Source organism: Schistocerca piceifrons, chromosome 1 (genome assembly GCF_021461385.2).
Source record: "Schistocerca piceifrons isolate TAMUIC-IGC-003096 chromosome 1, iqSchPice1.1, whole genome shotgun sequence".
NCBI classification, from domain to species: Eukaryota; Metazoa; Arthropoda; class Insecta; order Orthoptera; family Acrididae; genus Schistocerca; species Schistocerca piceifrons.
The window spans coordinates 658,552,396-658,576,748 of NC_060138.1; the positions used below are offsets into that span (position 1 = coordinate 658,552,396).

General features: G+C 43.1%; 1 protein-coding gene across 1 annotated transcript in view; it reads right to left on the bottom strand.

Moving 5' to 3' along the window:
- LOC124805426 (myosin-I heavy chain) overlaps positions 1-23,470 on the bottom strand; it is an 804,788-nt gene extending 781,318 nt beyond the window's left edge. Inside the window, exon 1 of the mRNA XM_047265991.1 lies at positions 23,292-23,470. Coding sequence (XP_047121947.1) covers positions 23,292-23,313 — 22 coding nt within the window. The 5' untranslated portion in view covers positions 23,314-23,470. The remainder of the gene's footprint in view (positions 1-23,291) is intronic.
- Positions 23,471-24,353: the final 883 nt, after the last annotated feature.

Consider the following 24,353-nt stretch of genomic DNA (forward strand, 5'->3'; position numbering starts at 1 on the left):
TACACCATATTATTCCCCACTCTTCCGAATACAAAATCCTATTTTTTAACGTAATCTCCGTTCAACGTGACAGCCTTAACCCACCTTACTGTGAGGGCCCGTATGCTCGCATTGTACCACTGTACTCGCCGGCGTCAGAGCCAACGTCTTGGTGCATCAGTAACCTGCCCGTCATCCACGTACTGCTTCCCGGGACGTTCCTCCTTCAATGAGCCAACCAGATGGAAGTCGAAAGATACGACATCCGGGTTGTAGGATGGATGAGAAAAAACAGTGCAATGTAGTTTTGAGCTCCTCTCTGGTGGGCAGACTTGTGTGAGGCCATGCGTACCATGGAGAAGGAGAAGTTTGTTTGCATTTTTGTGATGACGAACAAACTTAAGTCGATTCTTCAGTTTCCTGAGGGTAGCAGAATACATTTCAGAGTTGATCGTTGCATCATGAGGGAGGACATCAAACAGATTAACCGGTTCAGAGTCCCAGAAGACCGTCGCCTTGCCTTTACCAGATGAGCGTGCGGCTTTGAAGTTTTTCTTCGGAGGAGAGGTGGTGTGGCGCCACTCCATAGATTGCCGTTTTGTTTCCGGTTCGAAGGGATTAACTCATGTTTCAACTTCTATGACGATGTTTGACAAAAAATTGTCATGCTTTGCCTCGTAACGAGGAACCAGCTCCGCACAAATGGTCCTTCGTTGCTGTTTATGGTCTTATGTTAGGCAGCGAGGAAGCCAGCGGGCACACACTTTTCAGTACCCAACTGGTGGACGAGTGTGTCAGCATTATCAACAGAGAGATCCAGTTAGCAAGCGAGGTGTTAGATTGTGATCCGTCGACCGCCTCGATTGAGAGTGTCCGCACACTAAAACATTGCGAGAGTCACAGCTGTGTGCGTCCGGCCGGCACGCGGGACATCGGACAGGTTTGCGCGACCTTGTTACGATGATCACAGTCGCCTCGCCCAACGACTCACCATGCTTTTGTCCACTGCCACGTCTCCGTAGACATTCTGGAAGCGCCTACGAATATCTACGACGCTATGCTTTTCCGCAAAAAGAAACTCAATGACAGCTGTCTGTTTGGAACGCTCCTCCGTTACAGACGCCATTTTCAACGCTACGTATACCACTGCCACCTATAGGAACTTCATGAAACTATACGGGCCGAAGCGGGAATGTTCGTCGATGTCCCACAATAAATTCAGCATATTTGCTTACTGAACACCCCTTGTACAAACCGAGCGAGGTGACCCAGTGGTGAGACATGGGACTCGGGACGACAGCGGTTCAACACCCGTCCAGCAATCCGATTTCGGTTTCCCGTGGTTTCCGTAAATGGCTTAAGGCAAATGCCGGGCTGGTTCCCTTCAAAGGGAACGGCCGATTTCCTTACACATACTTCCTCCTTCCGAGCTTATGCTCGTCTCTAATGATCTCGTCGTGGATGAGACGTTAATGCCTGAACTTCGTTTGCTACATCGATATTTTGCGAAACACTACGTAGTGTGTGGCACAGGATTTATTTATTGTACCACATATTAAGGTTCATTTCATTCAGAAATGGAATATGCGAAAAATAACTGCTTGTACGTCTCTGTAAGGGTTTTTATTAGTCTAATTTTATTTGCGTTATGTGGGGAAAATACTTGCAGTTTCTGTTTGGAAACGCAGATCTTGAAATCTTCTGAACAGGTTTTCCCATGATATAGAGCTTTTTCTTCGAGAGTCTGAAGTTAGAAACTTTTCAATAATGTGTTATAATGACTCGCAATGCTTGAGGCATTCTCGCTGCCCTTCCTTTTGTCGCTCCATGCTTACGCTGCTTAATCGATCTACACTACTGGTCATTAAAATAGCTACACCAAGAAGAAGTGAAGATGATAAACGGGTATTCATTGGACAAGTATATTATACTAGAACTGACATATGATTACATTTTCACGCAATTTGGGTGCATAGATCCTGAGAAATCAGTACCCAGAACAATCACCTCTGGCCTTAATAACGGCCTTGATACGCCTGGGCATTGAGTCAAAAAATGGTTCAAATGACTCTGAGCACTTCGGGACTTAACAGCTGAGGTCATCAGTCCACTAGAACTTAGAACTACTTAAACCTAACTAACCTAAGGACATCACACACATCCATACCCGAGGCAGGATACGAACCTGCGACCGCAGCGGTCGCGCGGTTCCAAACTGAAGCGCCTAGAAACGCTCGGCCACCACGTCCGGAAGCATTGAGTCAAACAGAGCTTGGATGGCGTGTACAGGTACAGCTGCCCATGCAGCTTCAACACGATACCACAGTTCATCAAGAGTAATGACAGGAGTATTGTGACGAGCCAGTTGCTCGGCCACCATTGACCAGACGTTTTCAATTGGTGAGAGATCTGGAGAATGTGCTGGCCAGGGCAGCAGTCGAACAGTCTCCGTATCCAGAAGGGCCTGTGCGGGACTTGCAACATGTGGTCGTGGATTATCCTGCTGAAATGTAGGGTTTCGCAGGGATCGAATGAAGGGTAGAGCCACGGGTCGTAACACATCTGAAATGTAACGTACACTGTTCAGAGTGCCTCAATGCGAACAAGAGGTGACCGAGATGTGTAACCAACGGCACTCCATACCATCACGCCGGGTGATAAGCCAGTATGGCGATCACGAATACACGCTTCCAACGTGCGTTCACCGCGATGTCGCTAAACACGGATGCGACCAATATGATGCTGTAAACAGATCCTGGTTTCATCCGAAAAAATGACGTTTTGCCATTTGTGCACCCAGGTTCGTCGTTGAGTACACCATCGAGGTGCTCCTGTCTGTGATGCACCGTCAAGGGTAACCGCAGCCATGGTCTCCGACCTGATAGTCCATGCTGCTGCAAACGTCGTCGAACTGTTCGTGCAGATGGTTGTTGTCTTGCAAACGTCCCCATCTGTTGACTCAGGGATCGAGACGTGGTTGCACGATCCGTTACAGCCATTCGGATAAGGTGCCTGTCATCTCGACTGCTAGTGATACGAGGCCGTTGGGATCCAGCACGGCGTTCCGTATTACCCTCCTGAACCCACCGATCCCATATTCTGCTAGCAGTCATTGGATCTCGACCATCGCGAGCAGCAATGTCTCGATACGATAAACCGCAATCGCGATAGGCTACAATACGACCTTTATCAAAGTCAGAAACGTGATGGTGCGCATTTGTCCTCCTTACACGAGGCATCACAACAACGTTTCATCAGGCAACGCCGGTCAACTGCTGTTTGTGTATGAGAAATCGGTTGGAAACTTTCCTCATGTCAGCACGTTGCAGGTGTCGCCACCGGCGCCAACCTTGTGTGAATGCTCTGAAAAGCTAATCATTTGCATATCACAGCATCTTCTTCCTGTCGGTTAACTTTCGCGTCTGTAGCACGTCATCTTCGTGGTGTAGCAATTTTAATGGCCAGTAGTATAATTTCAGTTCCACGTTCTTAAGCATTATTCCAGTAGGATGAAATCTGACCTGTAAATAAGGTGCTGTTTTCCGATAAGCTACCAACAATCGACGTCTCGCATTTGGAGCACGTAGAGCGGAGTGTTCCACTTCGCATCTCTAAGCATTATTACTCACAGATGCATGTATGAAATAGTCTGCTATAGCGACGCATTAATCGTGTATTAAGTGCTACCACATTTTAATGTTTTTATGCGCCATTTGTTAGTCTACGATCAGGTCTTAACTTCTCAAGCTTCCTTTGGATGTTACAGTTTTTGTCTAACAGCTTCCTTACAGATAATCGTCTCACCTGGTAGAAGTCTTACATTGCAGCTAATACTATTCGCTACACGAAGGTATAATATGATGTGTAATTGTTTTATTAGTCTTTCCTAAGGCACACCATGTATTACGTCGGCGTCTGTGACGACTTTCCATCCGTAATAATATCGGATCTGGGGGAGAAAATACCATTTTAGTCTCAAACCGTGTGACATATTCCACATGAAAGTGTTTCCTTTAGTTGGTGTGATACTAAATCGAAACATTTTAGAACACTATGAAACAATGAGTACACCTACCTCTGTCCATAGAACTTAGGATGTCATTTGTGAACACCGCGGATAGGGTTTTGAATAAGCTGATTTCAACTGAAATAGACGCGGGTGAAAAAGGACTGTTATTATGTCAATTCGTTCTAATAGCTTTTTTGCAGATAAACCTTGTTGCTTCTAATCACTGGAAAGAGTTGTCTGCTCAAGAGATATGAGCTAAACTGTGGTTAAGAGAAAGTGCACTCTTAAGACCTGTGTACTCCGTCTCGTCCTGGAGGCTTTCCTGAGTTTTATCGATTCTTGCTGCTTCTCATCTGTGCTGCGGCTCATATGGTTCAAATGGCTCTGAGCACTATGGGACTCAACTGCTGAGGTTATTAGTCCCCTAGAACTTAGAACTAGTTAAACCTAACTAACCTAAGGACATCACAAACATCCATACCCGAGGCAGGATTCGAACCTGCGACTGTAGCGGTCTTGCGATTCCAGACTGCAGCGCCTTTAACCGCACGGCCACTTCGGCCGGCTCCTGTGCTGCGGTTCCTTACTGTCATTCATCTTTTGGCATATACAAAAATATGCTAAGCAACGTCCAAGAAGAAGCTTTCTTATTGAAATACCGCATATCAGTTTTTGTTTAGTAACTATTTTTATTTCGATCCCTTATCAGCAAGTGTCCAGATACTGGTCTGTACCAGTGGCAGCGTTTACACGCGATGAAAATTTCTTTTAAGTTCGGGAGAGAACCTAAGTATTTTGCTATAGTAGTTACTGAAGGCTTCTCGAAATGCTCTTCTGTTTCAATTAATATGTCTGTTTGCAGATTTATGATTTGATTGGTATCTACCGTGCAGTTGACATTGTTTCTTATGAAACTTTATGCTATTGTTTTCTAATGGATCTTCTCTGCCACAGTAAATTATTCTTCTAGGTACAATTTTTCTGGAGTTTGATCGACTGTTCCTCTTACAAATTCAGCCCCTGAACTAAATGATCCTCACTTCAGTTTGAGAAATGCAATGACTCTTCATTATAAATTTTACGCAGCGTGTCGTGTAATCTGCTAATTTTTGTAATTATCTGAAGCTAGCTGATCACTATTGCTGTCATTTCATTATGATCACTGACCCCACTCTCTGTGATATCATCATCAAAGAGGTCGGTGCAATTTGATGCTAACAAGTTTCTTTTTATTGTAGGTAGGGATTCGCCCTATCTGTTCTAAGAAAACTTGAGAGAAATCTTAAAGAAAATAATGTCAATAAACGACCTGTGCCGCATCTGTAACAGTTTTGTTAATGTAACAGTTTCAGAGAGTATTGTTCCATCTTAAGACTTCTGTGTTGCTGAAATTTTTAATACAGTGAATTCATTGAATTATATCGTCAATTGTATCGTTATTTTATCCACCATTCACGAAGAATATTGTGAATTAACGCTTCCGAGACTGAACCGACTCTCAGAGGCATGGCGTGTTAATTTATTTCTTCTTTGGTACCAACTCTATTTGCACCAGATTTAGCACACAGTATCCACGTTTGCTACTGAATGTACCTTAGAAATTATATCGTTCTACGACACACAGTTCACGAGGTATGACAGTCATAGGTAAGGGGTAGTGCCGGAGTGGGATTCAGGCCCATCTCGAAGTGTTAATTTATATGGACTATTGCATTAGGTCTCCGCCCAGGCACATTACATATACGTATGTGGGCGTTCCTCTTTAAGTTCTCGACATCTGTTATAAAATACAATAACGTGTCCTGACTGTGCTCAGACTTCAACTGTAACGCAGTAGATGTGTGTGTGTTACATACTGCGACAGTTTCAGTATGTCTACGTACTGAAGCTTGCAAACGCCTTTAATGTATACACAGATATATAGTACATATAACGAGGCTCAGCTGATTTGCAGTCACTAATAACATGTTAAAAATGTCTGTTTCATCATAAACTATTTTGTTACTCAAACGTTCGTTGTGCATGGTATAGCATTAACTTGAGCTTCGAAGTCTCTGTTCTGAGAGCTGGTGCTATCAGAAGGACATCGCCAGAATAGGTAAGGTTAGCACAATAATTCCCGTTACAAGATTAGATCGAACACACGCTTAAATCTCACTTGCGTGATTTTGATTAACCTAGCATAATCGGTAAAGTATGAGGAAAAAAGTTCTCAGTAGAGGAGATAAGACAATGAAGCATTCAGTGTTATTTAAAGTAACTATCGATTACGTAGACAGGGAAAGCAAGACAATGATTTGGAACAGATTAGCCACAATCTTGTTCTCAGTTCGTCTATAGCGAAAAGAGTGTGGGGGAAAAGCAAACCGTTATCAAAGCAATCGAAACTGTCATAACTCATCATAGAACGGAATATATAGCCTGCGCATAAATTGTGGCATCATATGCGCGGTGTGCTCCTGCACAACAGTAAATCATAGTGAACACGCCCTATCATTTTGACTTGCCTCGAGGAGTTGACAAATACAACTACATGTTTTCTGCTATTTCCTATGGCCAAAAAAATGATAATAGTAGCTCGGAACTACGGAGAAATTAATCTCAAGATACTCGCGTACCTGCAGACCACCTCAACGTCGATCCGAAGCAACAGTACGAGCCACCTTGGTAACGTATGCGTCATGCACATACGAGAAAACGGGCTTCCACATTTAGGTATTGTGTGTGTTCCATAATCGAGACGGAAGCCAACAGGCAGTTTGTCAACAGTGGCCACGAAAGCCTTAACAATTTTGCATAAGGCGCTTAAGGCAAGTGCCATGTGTTTATCTTTAAAATTCCTTCCCTACTCCGAGCTTACACCCCAAATTTTTCTCGTCTTACATTGCAGGCTTTCACGGCTTGTAGTTGCGTCCTTTGTGAATTTTCTTTTATGGACATTAGGCTGTGGTCCAAAGCACACTTCTGAGCCTAACGTTTCATCTCCTATTTCTGGGGACATCGCCAGAACCTATAAAGACTCAGATACCAGTTCAAACTTGAAAAAGTTCGGCAAGCCGAATTGTTTATACCTATCGACCCAACGGTTGGGTTATTACGCCATTAGACCGTTTCCTAAAGCGGTCTCTACACGGTCAGCAATACTGACAACGTTTCTCTGATGCTCGATATATAAATCGTCTATGAGTCGTACTGAGAGGTTGCGCAATAATACTGAGAACATCGAAAAATTTGGAAATTGTGCCGTCTGTGGGCAATACTGGCAATATCCTCGTGTGCTACAGAGGCTGAGGAGGTTACGTTAGGTTTGTTGTTGTTATCGTTGCAAAATGAGTTCAAAACACGACGAAAAACCATTATTATTAGAGTACATCGAAATGTATAAATTATTGCCGGTATTGTGAGATGTTAGGGCAGACGAGTACAAAAATACATATGCCACGGATGATAATTTGTATGATTTACTGCTCAGAAAAAAAGTGAACGGCCACGAAAGATGTTCTTGAAAATTTAAATAATGCAAAGATATGAATACAGGTATATACACATATTTATCTCGGTGTATACATTGCTTACCCGAATTTAATCCTGCAGTGCACTATAATACTGCATGACACGTTTCCATAACTGTGTCTCAGATATTGTAAAGTGAAATTGCACTTGCAAATCTCAAGTCTTCGACAGAATAGCCATTACCAAGCTTCTTGTTGTTGCTGTTGTTGTTTGTTGTTGTCTTCAGTCTGGTTTGATGCAGCTCTCCGTGGTACTCTATCCTATGTGAGCCTCTTTATCTGGCCGGCCGAGGTGGCCGAGCGGTTCTAGGTACTACAGTCTGGAACTGCGCGACCGCTACGGTCGCAGGTTCGAATCCTGCCTCGGGCATGGATGTGTGTGATGCCCTTAGGTTAGTTAGGTTTAAGTAGTTCTAAGTTCTAGGGGACTGATGACCTCAGAAGTTAAGTCCCATAGTGCTCAGAGCCATTTGAACCATTTTTGAACCTCTTTATCTCCGAATAACTACTGCAAACTACATCTTTCTGAATCTGCTTACCGTTATTCACCTCTTGCTCACCCTCTATGATTTTAACACCCCCCCCCCCCCCCCCTCACAACACACACACACGCACACTTCCCTCCAGTACTAAACTGGTGATCCCTTGCTGTCTCAAAATGTGTCATATCAATCGATTCCTTCTTTTGGTCAAGTTCTGCCACAACTTTCTTGCTTCCCCAATTCTATTCAGTACTTCCTCTCAATATTTACGTGAACGACCCACCTAGTCTTCAGCATCCTTCCGCAGGACCATATTTCGAAAACTTCTACTCTTTTTTTTATCTACACTGTTTATCGTCCATGTTTTACTTCCCTACATGGCTACACTTCAGACAAATACCTTCAAAAAAGATTTCCGAACACTTAAGTCTATATTTGATCTTAACAGATTTCTCTTCTTCAGAAATTCTTTTCTTGGAATTGCCATTCTACATTTTATATCCGCTCTACTTCGGCATCATCAGATATATTGCTGTCCAGATAGCAAAACCCATCTACTACTTTTATTATCTCGCTTCTAATATAATTCCCTAAGCGTCACCTGACTTAATTCGACTACATTCCATTATCCTTGTTTTGATTTTGTTGATGTTCACATTACATCCTCCTTTCAAGATCTTGTCCATTCCATTCAACCGTTCTTCCAAGTCCTTTGCTGTCTCTGATAGAATTACAATCTCATCGTCACATCTTAGAGTTTTTACTTCTTCTACCTGAACCTTAATTCCTACTGCAAATTTTTCTTTGGTTTCCTTTACTGCTTCAGAATTTCAAAGAGAATATTCTATTAAACATTGTCAACAGCTTTCCCTGAGTCCACAAATGCTATAAATCTGGGTTTGCATTTCCGAACGCCTCGCGTGTTCCTGCATTTCTCCGGAATCCAAACCGATTTTTCCGAGGTCGACTTCTATCAGTTTTTCCATTCTTCTGTAAATAATTCGTGTTAGTATTTTGTAACCATGCCTTATTAAACTAATAGTTTGGTAATTTTCACAGCTGCCAGCAAATGCTTTCTTTGAAATTGGAATTACTACATTCTTCTTGAAGTCTGAGGGTATTTCACCTGTCTCATACATCTTGCACACCAGATGGAAGAGTTTTGTCATGGCTGGCTCTCCCAAGGCTATCAGTAGTTCTTACGGAATATCGTCTACTCCAGGGGCCTTGTTTCGACTTAGATCTTTCAGAGCTTTGTCAAATTCTTTTCGCAGTATCATATCTCCCCTCCCATCTTCATCCACGTCCACTTCCCTAACTGTGATACTGTTTTCAAGTTCTATTTCTTATATACTCCCTCTATGAACTTCAACCGCCTTTCAGCTTTCCCCTTTTCGCTTAAAACTGCTTTTAATCTGAGCTCTTGATATTCATACAGCTGCTTCTCTTTTCCTCAAATGCCTCATTAATTTTCCTGTAGGTGGTATCTATCTGTCCACTAGTGAAATATACTTCTAAATCCATAAATTTATCTTCTAACCAGTCCAATATAGCAATTTTTCACTTCCTCCCAGGCTCATTTTTTAAACGTTTGTATTCCATTTCTCCTGCTTCATTTGCTGCATTTTTAAATTTTCTGCTTTCATCAGTTAAATCCAAAATCTCTTGTGTTATTCAAAGGTGTGGACTAGGCCTTGCCTTCTAACAGGTGGCTTCCTCTTTCTTTCCTTTCTCTCAGTCCATTCTCACCTACTACTTTTCCTTCTCTTGTTTTTCATACTATCGAATTCCATCCCCCATCACAATTACATTTTCGTCTCCCTTAACTATCTGAATAATTTATTTTATCATCTCATATATTTCTTCCATCTCTTCATCATCTGAAGAGCAAGTTAGCATATAAAACTGTACTACTATAGTAGGCGTGGGTTTCGTGTCTATCTTGGCAACGATAATGCGATCACTATGCTGTTCATAATACAAGGGTGAGTCAAACGAAAACCTTAAATTTTTAAAAAAATATTATTTATTGTGCAGAAGTAGTACAAAGCTGTATCACTTTTCAACATAATCTCCCCCACGCTCAATACAAGTCCTCCAGCGCTTACAAAGTGCATACATTGCTTTAGAAAAAAAATTCTTTTCGTAGTCCGCGCAACCACTCATGCACCGCGTGGCGTATTTCTTCATCAGAACGGAACTTCTTTCCTCCCATTGCGTCTTTCAGTGGTCCAAACATATGGAAATCTCTTGGGGCAAGGTCTGGTGAGTATGGTGATGAGGAAGACACTCAAAGTGCAGGTCTGCGATTGTTGCAACTGTTGTACGGGCAGAGTGGTGCCTTGCATTGTCATGTTACAAAAGGACACCTGCTGACAGCAATCCACGACGGTTTGATTTGATTGCAGGCCGCAAATGATTTTTTAGGAGATCTGTGTATGATGCACTGGTGACAGTGGTCCCTCTAGGCATGTAATGCTCCAAAATGACGCCTTTTTCGTCCCAAAGAGTCAGCATAACCTTCCCTGCTGATGGTTCTGTTCGAAACTTCTTTGGTTTTGGTGATGAGGAATGGTACCATTCCTTGCTCGCTCTCTTCATTTCCAGTTGGTGGAGCTGAACACAGGTTTCGTACCCAGTAACGATTCTTGCAAGGAAGCCATCACCTTCTCGTTCAAAGCGCCGAAGAAGTTCTTCACAAGCATCAACACGTCGTTCTCTCATTTCAGGAGTCAGCTGCCGTGGCACCCATCTCGCAGACACTTTGTGAAACTGGATCACATCATGCACAACGTGGTGTGCTGACCCATGACTAATCTGCATTCGAGGGGAAAATGACTTTCCTCCAATTGACATCTTCCCAGGAACTCATAATTGCTAATCTATCCAAGGCTTGTTCGTCAAACAACGGTTCTTTGACAAGAGCACGACAGGACCTGATTCCATGGTCCTTTAACCTTCTGAGCGCAGTTCTCGACGAGCCCGGGAAATGTGAAGCTCTCCGTAGTTCCTGGGTGATTGACAAAGGAGTATTCAGGGCCGCCCTGACCAATTCATCTAATCCATCTCCTTGCTGTTGAAGCATCAACACCATAACGACGTCTTGCCTCAGATGCACTAACACTATTTTCAAAGAGAACAATTATTCGCTTGCTAACATTCACATCAGTCATTTTGAAGCAGACCTACGACGTATGTCAATCAGCTGATACGTTTCTCTTAGCTGAAAACTAGAGAGGCACTAGGTGGCGGTCGAAGTAATTACAAATACATCCATTTTCAGTATTTTTACTATGACCATTTGTTTGTTTAAAAATAGACTATTCTAAAACGGAAACTTTTGAAAAAAAATGGAACCTAGGAAAGCCTACAACTACACTATTTGTAGCGAATTAAGGTTTAAAATATTACCTGTACAGGTCTGAAAAAAAAAGACGATTGACTCAAGTTAGATTCGAAAGCTCGTCCTTTGCGTTCGTAAGCCGTCAGCCTATCCACTCAGCCACTGAAACAGGTGTGAAACTCTCGTCGTTGTAATAATTCTACCGACGTCTAATTTTTATATTTCAACCGTGTGTATGTGCTTTTAACGATTTTCAAAACAAATGATAAGATGAGTTAAATTGCAATGAATCTTGACATATACTGTATCCTAACTATTATATTGTTTCTGTTTGAAGGTGTAAACGACAAGCTGAAGCTCCAAAAGCCGCTAGAGTTGTGAAAACTGGCACTTCTGAACTTGGGCATGCGCAATGCTCTCTTCCTGGAGTCTAAATTATTCATGCCAGGCAATCTGTTTGCCTCTCACTGCGCCTACGGTACGGCTATCTGTATCGCTGATGTACTCAAGCCACTCGAAGATATCATCGAGTAATAGATAAACATTGACTTGGTGGAACTGCGTTTTTCATTGTATTATTTTGTGTTTTGTGATGGGGACACGGGCGCCCGAGGAAACTTATTGGGATGGAGAGTGGGGCAAGTGCCTGCATATGGGAATACGGTGACGTCAATGTTTGAGGAGAACCATTTCCAGTAATGTATGAAACGTTGGACCATCAGCAAACAAAAATCTGTGATCATCTTTTTTTCCTTCAATCTCAGTTCTCTCAACAATTTTTCATGTGTGATCTTTGATGCTCCTTGCACCAATTTTTCATCCATCTTTTTTTCTGCTTGCAACAAAGCAGAGTAATTATCACAGCAGCAGTGTCTTTATCGTATTACTACACAATATTATCGACAATATAGATGAATACTCTAGGGACAACGTCAATAATATTGCACAACACTGACCGCCTAGAGGCCCCTTAAGATCGCGAAGTTGTGCCGATGTGTGTTATGGAGCTTGTAGTGTGGGTTCCGCAGAAATACAGGAACACGCGAGGCCATAATAACCCTACGGCTTGTTGAACGGAATGTATAGTGTCTTGAAAAGAGGCTAATGATAAAACTACTGTAAAGGAATGTTGCTGAATTAAATCAGGCGATGTTAAGGGAATTAGATTAGGAAACTAAAAGTTCAGTTAGTTATTTTAGCTATTTGGCCAGCATAACTCATGATGGTCGAAGTAGAGAGGTCATAAAATGGAGACTGACAATAGCAAGAGAGTATTCGTGATAAATAGGATTTTGGTAACATCTAATATAAATTTAAGTGTTAGGAAGACTTTTTTGAAGGTATTTTTATGGTGAGAATCCTTTTACGGACCGGCTGATTTAGGCTTTCCGTGATTTTCCTAAATTGCTCCAGGCAAATGCCGGGATGGTTCCTTTGAAAGGGCACGGCCGACTTCCTTCCCCATCCTTCCCTAATCCGATGAGATCGATGACCTCGCAGTTTGGTCTCTTACCCCAGAACAACCCAACCCCTTTTTCGGAAATGAAACCTCGACGATAAGCAGTAAGACAAGAACAGAATTGACAATTTGAAATTTGGAGCTACAGAAGAATGCTGAAGGTCAGATGGGTATCGAATAACTAATGAGATACTAAACGAAACGGGAAAACAAGAAATTTATGGTACAACTTGGCTAAAAGAAGGGATAGGTTGATAGCAAATATCCAGAAGCACCAGGGAATAGTCAGTCAGTTAATGAACGGAGATTTGGGAAGGTAAATACTGTAGAGGCAGGCCTAGGCTTGAATACAGAAACCGTGTTCAAATGGATCGTAGCGTTGGATACGTATAAACAGCTTGATTAAGTCTGAAACTGCTGTTAGAGTCTTTATAGCCTCTAATAATGTCTTCGGCATTGAAAGAGCTAACTTTAAGCTCAGAAAAGTGTGTTAGACCACATCCCAATGTCCATAAAATAAAATTCACCGAAGACCCAAATTTTCTCTTTCTTTAGTTACGAGAAGTGACGCACCTAAGCATTTACCTTCCAAAGAAGATCCAGATAGCGTAATTTCACACATTTAACAAAAGTATAAATGCATATTTAACTCCTGCAAAAGAATAGTACGCCCAGTTTGTAACTAATTGAGTTGTCGTTAAAGACTAACAAAAAATTAAATAAATTCGAAGCTTGTATTCTCTGAAAAGGAATTAGTGGAAAATATTTGCAGTCATACACCATGTGACATTGTCGCACAGATGAAACGAGCTATCTACGTTCAGCACGCGCTAGGCTTCAGTGAAGCAAATACGACACTTTAAACATTTCGTCAGCATTTTGGTCAGCCATACGTCATTTGGAAGCTGCGATAAAACTGCTATTAACCGTGTCCACAGCTCGCTTGCAAGGCATGACTCGCGCAAGTTAACGGAAACTATACTATTGTCCTCGTACTTGCGATAGGAACCATACAATAAGAAGCCTGGAAAAGGAAAAAGAAAACTAGCCTCTAATACGTACATCATTCCTTTTGGCAATGCTTTGCCTAAGATGAGATGCAATCTGCAATGTTTAAACTCGAGTAAAGAATGGGGAGCAGGCTGATGCCTTACTGGAAGGAAGTAGGCGAACTGAGCACAAGGCAGATCCATCATTTTGCTACTAGTACGAGAAAAGGCTAGGTGAGCACGCACATTTCGCTGCTCTGCCATGCTCACAGAGCAAAACGTTTTTTTCTAAGTCGAACAAAAATTTACCAGAAAAAAGGCAGTAAACGTTACGTACAAATGGATACCCATACATCGTAATTGTTAAGCCTGTAGTAAATTATAATCAGCGGTAAACAGTTATATAACAGTATCAACTAATTCGAATATGGAAGCCTTAAGCCTAGTTTACACGACGACACTGGACTGCGCCACTCGTTGCGCGAAATGAGTTGCACGCAAATGGTTTCATATTTGACTGTAGACACGGCGAAACCAGTGTACACTTCAATTTCGTCGTTTTGTGGGTTCCTGAGTCGTATCTGAAATGAAAGTTTTGGCAGCTGCAGGTCGCACGAGCTGTGATGGAGTTAAAGCTTGTTGCGTGGGATCGCTGCCTAATAAAACAATAAGAAACGTGTTTCGATTCGTGACTGGATGAAGAAAAGATATCAGCTGGTTGCTCAGCATCCTTACTGAAATAATTTGTAATGGAAGACCCAAGAAGTTCTTTTAATTATCTTAGAATGTCACCAGAACTGTTACCGTTTCTTCTAAATAGAGTTAATTATGCGATAAGGAATAAAGATATTGTAATGCATGAAGCAGTCGCCAGAACTGAAATTACATATCACATTGCATGTAGGCTATTACAACCGAGAACACTCGGCATGCTATAAGATGCGGTTTTAGTTGGTGATGACGCTTTTCCATTAACACCAATAATTATTAACAGTAATAATTATTAACATTAACAGCAGTGATTATTTGAAGCAGGCCGCATTAAGAAGAAGATGGTTTGCAAATTACTCTCTTGAAGATAGATCTGTACAGTGGCAATATTTCAAAAATTCAAACATATGTGAATAGGGAGCACTGCAGGAACGTTCTAAATATAAATATTGAATAAAGAATATAGCTTCTTGATTTGTATAGTCTTCCCTCCTGTCAACAATATTCGGCCAACTCCATTGATGGGATTTTAGTCTTGTAGACAAGAGCATTTCCACAGCTAGAATTACATTTTCTTGTATTTTTCTTAATTCAGTTGTATATGGGCTTCTAATGCAATAAATTTTGCCCTGCGGTTAAGATATTGTCAAACTATGTTGTGATCGTACGCGACGGCCTCAGGAGCAGCAATATGTTGCTTATTTTTGTAATCAGCATCACTGAAATCCCACAAACATATATGCAAAGAATAGATATCCAAAAAGCGAACATTATTCTACGTTTCCCACTTCATATTCAGTTTGTCTACACTCGACGAACACACACAACCTCAAAACTCATGCAACTAGTGTCGCCACAGTTGGAACACGCCGAAAGTGTTTAGTTTCGCGCATGTGCAGTGGCCGATAGCGCAGTTGCCTGCAACATAGTGTCGTCGTGTAAACGAGGCTTCAGTCTCCACTGGATAACACATTATAATTTATTTAGCTGAGTAAGTATACGGACTGTAGATTATAATTATTTAATTAGTGAGCGTGCATATTTTGTGGGCGCGCGTAGTGTGTGTGTGTGTGTGTGTGTGTGTGTGTGTGTGAGAGAGAGAGAGAGAGAGAGAGAGGAGAGAGAGAGAAGGGGCAATAAAGGCCTACCTCCTTTGCCATATTTACGGCACCACAAGATGGCTGTCGTTGCAGTCCCACAGTAGTTCGGCAAAGTGCGAGCTGGAGTGGCATTTAAAGCGCTGTATTTTCTGCATACCCCCGCTGTTTGTGGCGAAGGAATGGCGCAAATTACTTACCAACTTCTCCTCAAAGGACAAATTGCGTAAGATCAGTACTAGAATCAAGGGAGAATAGTTTCAATTACAGGTTAACATTTTGGTTTCAGATGTATCTTTTCCTTCCCGGATGTCATTTTCACGAACAAAAGGAATGTTACCTATCGCAAGCGATCAGTTGTCGATCTCTGTAAATTCGCGACCTGAGAAAATGTGTTATCAAATCTCTTGCACCCCAGGAAGTAAAAGATTCTAGTCAGTTAACACATCTCTTGATAAATGTATCGTACCGCCAATGTAAAATAAAACTATAGAACCATTATGACAAATAGTTTGTACGAAGTTGGCACGATCATCAATGACGTTCCGAAGGCGATGACGTCGTCGGAGGTGGAGACCTAGTTGGGATTGTACAAGTTTGGGGCAGAAAGTTAGCTGCCAGAGTTTGAAAGGAACCTTCCGAACAATCAGTAAAGGCAATTTATCGAAATCATGGAAGAATATCTGGATGCGGACTGTGATTTATACACCCAACTCATCACGTATAGCGAAGAAAATGTTTGAAGCTGGCTACTAAACGATACAGAGTTCATTATCATTCCGAGAACCTCGGCTGTTGCTTTTATACGCTGAAAGCGTCAGCTCAGAAGAATGTCAGAGCAGAACAATTAATCTTGGATGCAAATGTCGGCGCGGCCCTCTTCGAGGCTGCTCGAGAAGTTCCAGGATTGAAATCAATATTTCCACCCAGATTTCTAAAGAGGTTTCGGGCGAGCTACATCTTGTGTGTTAAGGTCACATACTCATATAGTCTTCGGAGTACAGCAGTAGCTTCTCCGAGACATTCTATTATGTAGATTATTTTCAGAGCACCAGTATAAAGTATATACACCTGCAAAAACACTCCGCAAGCCATAGCGCAGCGTGCGAGAAAGTGGATGTGCTAGGTTTCATTTCCCGTTTACAAACAATTTACTTTGGGGTATAATCAGAACCTATGGGAAAATAAAAACCAAATATTTGTTGGGTCCCTCAGTCATTCTAATTGTCTGCCGCTTCGTTTCAAACAGATGACTGATTCGGGGCCCATCCGAGATGATTTCTTTAAAGTATTGGTTTTTTTTTTGTTTTTTTTTCCCACACCATGGTGACGCCTGTATACTTTAAACTCTCAACAAACTTCGGTGGTATGGAATTCCTTATTTTCTTTCAATATTTATCTGCTGCCCTAATGTTTTCGTTCTTCACAGATAGAAAGGTCCTCATTTCGTTTTATCCTGCGCACACTGCGTTAATGTCTTAAACCGTTCGCGTCCATTTAATAGGCTACAATGTATCAGCCACTTGCTTACCCACACGTTTGTGGGACTATCTCAGACAATTCGCGGCCACTTTTAGGCAACAAAATTAAAAAGAGTGCTTTGTAACACGCCATTGTAAACCGTGCTTACGGTTTAAATAACCAAGCAACCTCAGCTGTTCGTGTTGCAGCTGTCACCACAGTGTGTTAAGGCGGACCTGCACATGGGCCATCACAGATTAGCCTGTTTGTTTATATTTGTGACGATGCCAGTCATGGCTATAAATTTTACCTGCTTCTTTTACTACGTTTAAGAGGACAGATTTGTTGTTTGTTAAATGCTTCTCACACAGTGTGAACCAACGCTATTCATTATCCTGTTATAACTAAGGCTCTCACTTTTAAATATGGGCATTCTTTTCTAGATCAGCTGATGATGATCATAAAGATCGCTTAGTTACAGATCAATACCGTTGACATCGGTTTGCTGCAGAATTTTTGAACACATTCTGAGTTCAAATATACAAAATTTCCTCGACGCAGAAAAGCTCCTGTCCACAAATCAGCACAGATTTAGAAAGCACCTGCGAACCATGGCTGAAGGGCAGAAGGCAGATCCCATATCCCTAAATTTCCGAAAGGCATCTGACACGATGCCCCACTAAAGACTGTTGGCGAAGGTCTGAGCATGCGGTTTAGCTTCCCAGATATGTGATGACTTCTTTAGTGATAAAACCCAGTACGTTGTCCTCGACAGCGAGTGTTCATGACAGACCAGGGTATCGTCAGAAGTGCCCCAGGGAAGTGTGGTAGGAGAGTCGTCATTTTCTATATACATAAATAATCTGGCAGAAAGGGCGGGCAGCACTTTACGCTTGTTTGCTGATATTGGTGAGGTGCACAAGATCGTGTCGTAGTTGAGTGACTGGGAGAATATACAAGATGACTCAGACACAATATCTAGCCGATGTGATGAATGATAGCTTGCTCTAAATATAGAAAAATGTAAGTTAATACGGATGAGTGGGAAAAACAGTCCCGTAACTTTCGAATGCAGCAGTAGTAACGTAAAGCTTGACACAGTCACTTCGACTGGAAACGAGTATCTAGGCGCAACGTTGCAAAGTAAAATTAAATTGAATAAGCGCTCCTGCTTGATAGTAGGGAAGAGGAATGCTCGACTTCGTTTTGTTAGAGGAATTTTGGCAAAGTGTAGCGCATCACGAAGGAGACGACGTAGAGAACGCTAGTTGGACCCGTTCTTGAGAACTTTTCTAGTGTTTGGGATCCTCACCAGGTTGTACTATAGGAAGACATCGAAGAAGTTCAAAGGCGTGCTGCTGGACTTGTTACCTGTAAGTTCGATCAGCACGCAGGTAAGACGGAGATGCTTCGTGAACTCAAATGGGAGTGCCTGGAGGGAAGACATGCTCTTTCTGCGCTGCACTATTGCGTAAACTCAGAGAATCGGCATTTGAGACCGACTACACGACGATTCTACTGCCGCCAATGTATATTTCGCGAAAGGACCATGAAGATAAGGTGCGTGAAATAAGGGCCCATACGGAGACTTTTGAACAGTCGTTTTCCCCTTACTCTATTTGCGAGTGGAACAGGAGAGGAAATGACTGGAGTAGCATAAGGTACCCCCCGCCACGCACCGTACAATGGTTGGAGGGGTATTTATGTGGGTATAGATACCAGTTATTGAAGTGAATAAAACAAATTTGTGATCAAAGGCTATTGTAGTTTCCATTTATTGTCAAATACTGGATCGCTGTTACCTTCAAGATGACCAAGGCGCGCCTGATAAAAAGAGGGCATTTGCTCATATAACATTCACACTTACACTATGTGATCTAAAGTATCCGGACACCCCCCAAAAAAAGGTTTTTCATATTAGGTGCATTGTGCTGCCACCTACTGCCAGGTACTCCATATCAGCGACCTCAGTAATCATTAGACATCGAGAGAGGGCAGAATGAGGCCCTCCGCGGAACTCACGGACTTCGAACATCCCTAGGTCCACTGTTTCCGATGTGATAATGAAGTGGAATCATGAAGGAACATGTACTGCACAAAAGCGTACAGGCCGACCTCGCCTGTTGACTGACAGAGACCGCCGACAGTTGAAGAGGGTCGTAATGCATAATAGGCAGACATCTATCCAGACTATCACACAGGAATTCCAAACTGCATCAGAATTCACTGCAAGTACTATGACAGTTAGGCGGGAGGTGAGAAAATTTCGATTTCATGGTCGAGTGGCTGCTCATAAGCCACACATCACGCCAGTAAAAGCCAAACGACGCCACGCTTGGTGTAAGGAGGCAACATTGGACGATTGAACAGTGGAAAAAGTTCTGTGGAGTCACGAATCACGGTACACAATGTGGCGATCCGATGGCGGGGTATGGGTATGACGAATGCCCGGTGAACGTCATCTGCCAGCGTGTGTAGTGCCAACGGTAAAATTCGGAGGCGGTGGTGTTATCGTGTTTTTCATGAAGGGGGCTTGTACCCCTTGTTGTTTTGCGTGGCACTATGCAGCACAGACCTACATTGATGTTTTAAGCATCTTCTTGCTTCCCATTGTTGAAGAGCAATTCGGGGATGACGACTGCACCTTCAACACGATCGAGCACCTGTTCATAATGCACGGCCTGTGGCGGAGTGGTAACACGACAATAACATCCCTGTAATGGACTGGCCTGCACAGACTCCTCACCAGAATCCTATAGAACACGTTTGAGATGTTTTGGAACGCCGACTTCGTGCCACGCCTCACCGACTGACATCGATATCTCTCCTCTGCGCAGCATTCCGTTAAGAATAGGCTGCCATTCCCCAAGAAACTTTCCAGCACCTGATTGAACGTATACCTGCGAGAGTGGAAGCTGTCATCAAGGCTAAGGGTGGGCCAACACCATATTGCATTTCAGTATTACCGATGTAGATCGCCACGAAGTTGTAAGTCATTTTCAGCCAGGTGTCCGGATACTTTTGATCACATAGTGTATCTTGTGTAGCGAAGTGTAACGTGAATAATGGTATTGCGTACCCTTTTTCATTGAAGGCACATTGTTTACGCGTTGGAGAAGAGCTGTCTTTAGTTGCCTGTTACATCAGTTTTTCTGCGCTACTGTTCTCGTTTGCACATGATACTTAGGGGGTCAACAGCAATATGCTCTTCGAATCAGAATTTTCATATAGATCGTCACTGTAAGAAGTATTTGCTGTCAAGCTCGCCACAGAATGTTTTTAATCGTAACTGTAACGTCTAACGCTTCACTGTGAATTATTGTGATGCGCGTGACACGGGATAGTTTCTATTGTGCGTTATGTTAAAAGCTTTTCCCAGTTCGTTCATGAACGGAGAGCAGAATGAACTACTGCTTGTCGGAGCTGGTATCAGCTTAAATTTGCCTAATATTATAATTTTACATGCGCCTGTTGTACAGAATAGACGTGGGGCGGGGGATATTCGCAGTTTCTGCACTGAAAGGCAGTTCAAGTTGTTAAAGTAGTTTATCGCAAGATAGCGTCTTTCTTAGAGTGACTTAATTTTTTTTTAAATTTCTATTACACTCCCTCGCCGAACTGACACTGCAGATCTCCATGACCGTCTTTTTCTGAACTAAGAATGATCTTGGTGAGTGCGCAAGTTGCCCACAATTCTAACTTCGTCATGTGTGTACATATATACTCACTCGGCAGAAAGTGCAATATTCATTCAGTGAACCCTAGACAAAAAAACGATTTGCATTAGGATAACACTTGGTAAAGCATTTTACAGAAACTTGTGCGCTATTCAGAAGTTCTCATTTTAACTGGCTTCCAGAAGAATTGGTAAGATTGAGCAATAAGCACCGAGTCTTCAAATCTAAGTTGAAAGGTTAGCTTGTGGAACAGTAGGAATAGTTTATTCGCAAGCTCTCAGACTGTTTCATGTTCCATCGCCATCATCATCTTTTCCACGTATTATGCTTTGCCAGTTACGCCTACTTAGAGAGATTAATCTAAATCCTTCCCTGTGTTTTTGGGTCTGAGTTTTTTTTGCAATTCTATGATTTTTTTCGTTTCTGAGTTGATCTAATTATCATTCGGAAAACTATACACTGACTCGCTCCAGGAATTTCCAGCTTTGATTCGTTTGGTTCCACGGAACCTGATAAAGAAATAATAATAAAATATCAAACATTTAAATAGATGTATTCATCTGGTAGTCACATAAGCTTGGAACAATGGTAACGAAATGTGCGAACATACGGAATAGTTTCCCAGATAAGTGAGTACCTCGAGAAACTTGTAAAGTAATAGAAAGCCTCTACGCTGTCCTCGACGACGAGTGTTCATCAGAGACAAGGGTACAGTCAAGAGTGACCCAGAGATATGACCACTCTTGTTCTCTATGTACACAAATGATCTGATGGATAGGGTGAGCAGCAATTTGCGACTCTCTGCTGATGACGGTGTAGTGTGTGGGAAAATGTTGCCGTTGAGGGACTAAATAGGATGCAGGATGACCTGAACAGAATTTTTATTTGATCTCATGAATGCCAGCTTGCTCTAAACGTAGAAAAATGTAAGTTAATGTGGATGAGTAGAAGAAACAATCCCATAATGTTCGAATACAGCATTGGGGGGGTGCTACTTAACACAGTCACGGCGATTAAATATCCAGGCGTAAAGCTGCATAGCGATATGAAATGGACAGAGCACTTAATGACGGTAGTAGGGAAGGAAATGGTCGACTACGGTTTATTGGGTGAATACTAGTAAACTGTAGTTCGTCTATAAAGGATACGGAGTATAGAACTTTCGTGCGACCCTTTCTCGAGTATTGCTCGAGTGCTTGGGATCGCCACCAGGTGGGGTTAAAGGAAGAGATCGAACCAAATTAGAAGGCATGTTGCTAGACTTGTTACCGGTAGCTTCGATCAACACGCGAGTATTGCGGAGAAGCTTCGTGAGCTCAAATGGGGCTCCCTAGACGGAAGACGACGTTCTTCTCGGGGAAACACTACTGAGAAAATTTGGAGAACAGACACTTGCAGATAGCTGACAGCAAAACGATTCTACTGGCGTCAAGATACGTTTCCTGCAAAGACTGGGAAGACAAGATAAAAGAAATTAGGTTACGTATGGAGGCTTATAGACTTTCCCATAGCTCCATTTGCGAGTCGAAAGAGAATTGCTAGGCACTCTCCGCCGTGTACCATACGGTGGCTTTTGGGGTATTCTGTAGATGCAGGAACGGTACAAGGCTTGAATAAATAAGTAAATCTTAAAAGGGTGGCTGCTGGCTTTTAAGAGTCTCCTAATTCTCGCCTCAAACCAATGCCCCCAACGCAGGCCATCAGACGCCCGTTGGCAGCGCCCGCACGCCGCAGAGGCTGCTGCTGCCGGCTCGACGGCCCCCACCCCCCGGAGGGCTGAGCGGCCGCAGACAGAGGCCGGCAGCTGTAGCAGCGCCGCTCTTGTGTTCGCGTGCCGCCCTCGCCTCCTCGGCCGCCGGCATCCTGACTGACAGCTGCAAGTCGACCGCGGCGCCGGCGCGCGCAATCAATAGCGCCTCTCATCTGCCAGGCACGCCCCCGCATCGCCACCGATGCTCAGCCTGCCTCCCGTTTAATTCTCGATCATTTCAACCGAGTCGCGACACATCAGCTGGTGAAACGTTTCAGGATGTTAACAAGCTCCTTCCCATACTAAATATAGGGATACCTGGGCGGGTGGCATAGTTTTTGCCAGTAGAAGAGCAAAATATGTTGGTCACTGATACGAGGACCCAATGAAACGAGTGCCCCCAACTATTTAAAAAAAAATAAAAAAAGTAAGAATACAAAATAAATCACAGAACGGCGCTAGCACGAACACACAACCTCCAGGAATGAATCTGTGAGTACAACCACAGTTACTTAAGCAAAGAGCCAGTTTTATGTTGTATGTAAAGCTTCAATCGATAGCGCAGCTTCTCCCCTCGCACAATGCAGTAAGGGCTCTGATGCCATGAGAAGTGAGTAACAGTGCCGTGTGTTATTAAACACTTCACGGGCTGGCGACGAAACATCTGACAGAGCACGCAACAGAACTGCCGCTGCTGCCGAACGCTTTGTTGACAAGCAGCGGCCAGGCCGGCTGCAGTAGCAGCAGCAGCGCTTGCAACCCCGCACGGGCTGCGAGGCGTGGCGGTAGTGGGGGCCGCACCCTCCTCCACCCCGAGCTTACCTTGCAACTGCACGCCCACCATGGTGCCTAGCGGGTCGGGCAGGTCGCTCGCTGTGCAGACAACCGACAGCGCTCGCTACGCGCTGTTCGCCATCCAACCAGGTGAGACCCAGTGCCAAGGCGCGCGACGCCGAACGAACCACTCCACGCGCACACTGATCGAGCGACACTCGCGACCGTTCCCCTTGCCGGCCGGCAACACACTAACAGCGGCGCACTCCTGGCGGCGGAGTCGCCAACCACTCGACGTGACGTCACGCACATTTGCGCGCCCCTCGCGGCAGTGCAGCTAAACACTGCCGGTGCAGGGCAAGGCACAATGGACCAATTCCGCGCGATCAGTCAGGTTCAAGATAAAACAGCTGTTAGGGGCCAGATTCATAACTGAGCCATACTATTACAACTGAGGACAACGTCGTAACAAATGGTTTATGCGTCAATGATTTACTGGCGTTCAGTCAGAAGAGCTTATACTTAGCTCAAAAAATGCAATGATGGCTTGCAGGGACTATACATGTGTGTCGTGTGATTTGGTATATGTCTTATTCGAAGAATATCGGAATTAAACTGGCATTATTAACTTATTCTGAGAGACTGCTAGTAAATGAATAATGTGATGTAAGAATTACATGGTAAAATAGACATTTCATCTTTGAGGGCTGTCCGTGGCTGTTGTTCATCGATTAGAAACATATCAGTAATATCGTCTTTACTCAGATTATGAAAGTAAAGTACCTAAGAAAAATTATACTAATCTTATTCCTATTCTGCATACTTTTCATCTTGTTGTTGTTTATGTTTGACTTTCAAAGTTGCTCGTCTTCACATGCATCCAAACTCTCTGTAGTATGATTCCACGAAAATGGAGACATGACAGCATTGCGGCCAACACTACGCCTTTGAAAGTAAAACAATAGAGCATGTACAAACACGCAAGCTAAAACGAAATATAAATTTTTAATGGAAAGAAGACAGGTGGAGTTAAGAACCATTACAATTTCTATACACAATTGTGCGTTAGATGACGTATGTCCTACTGTGTCGTTCATGCTCCTTCGCTAT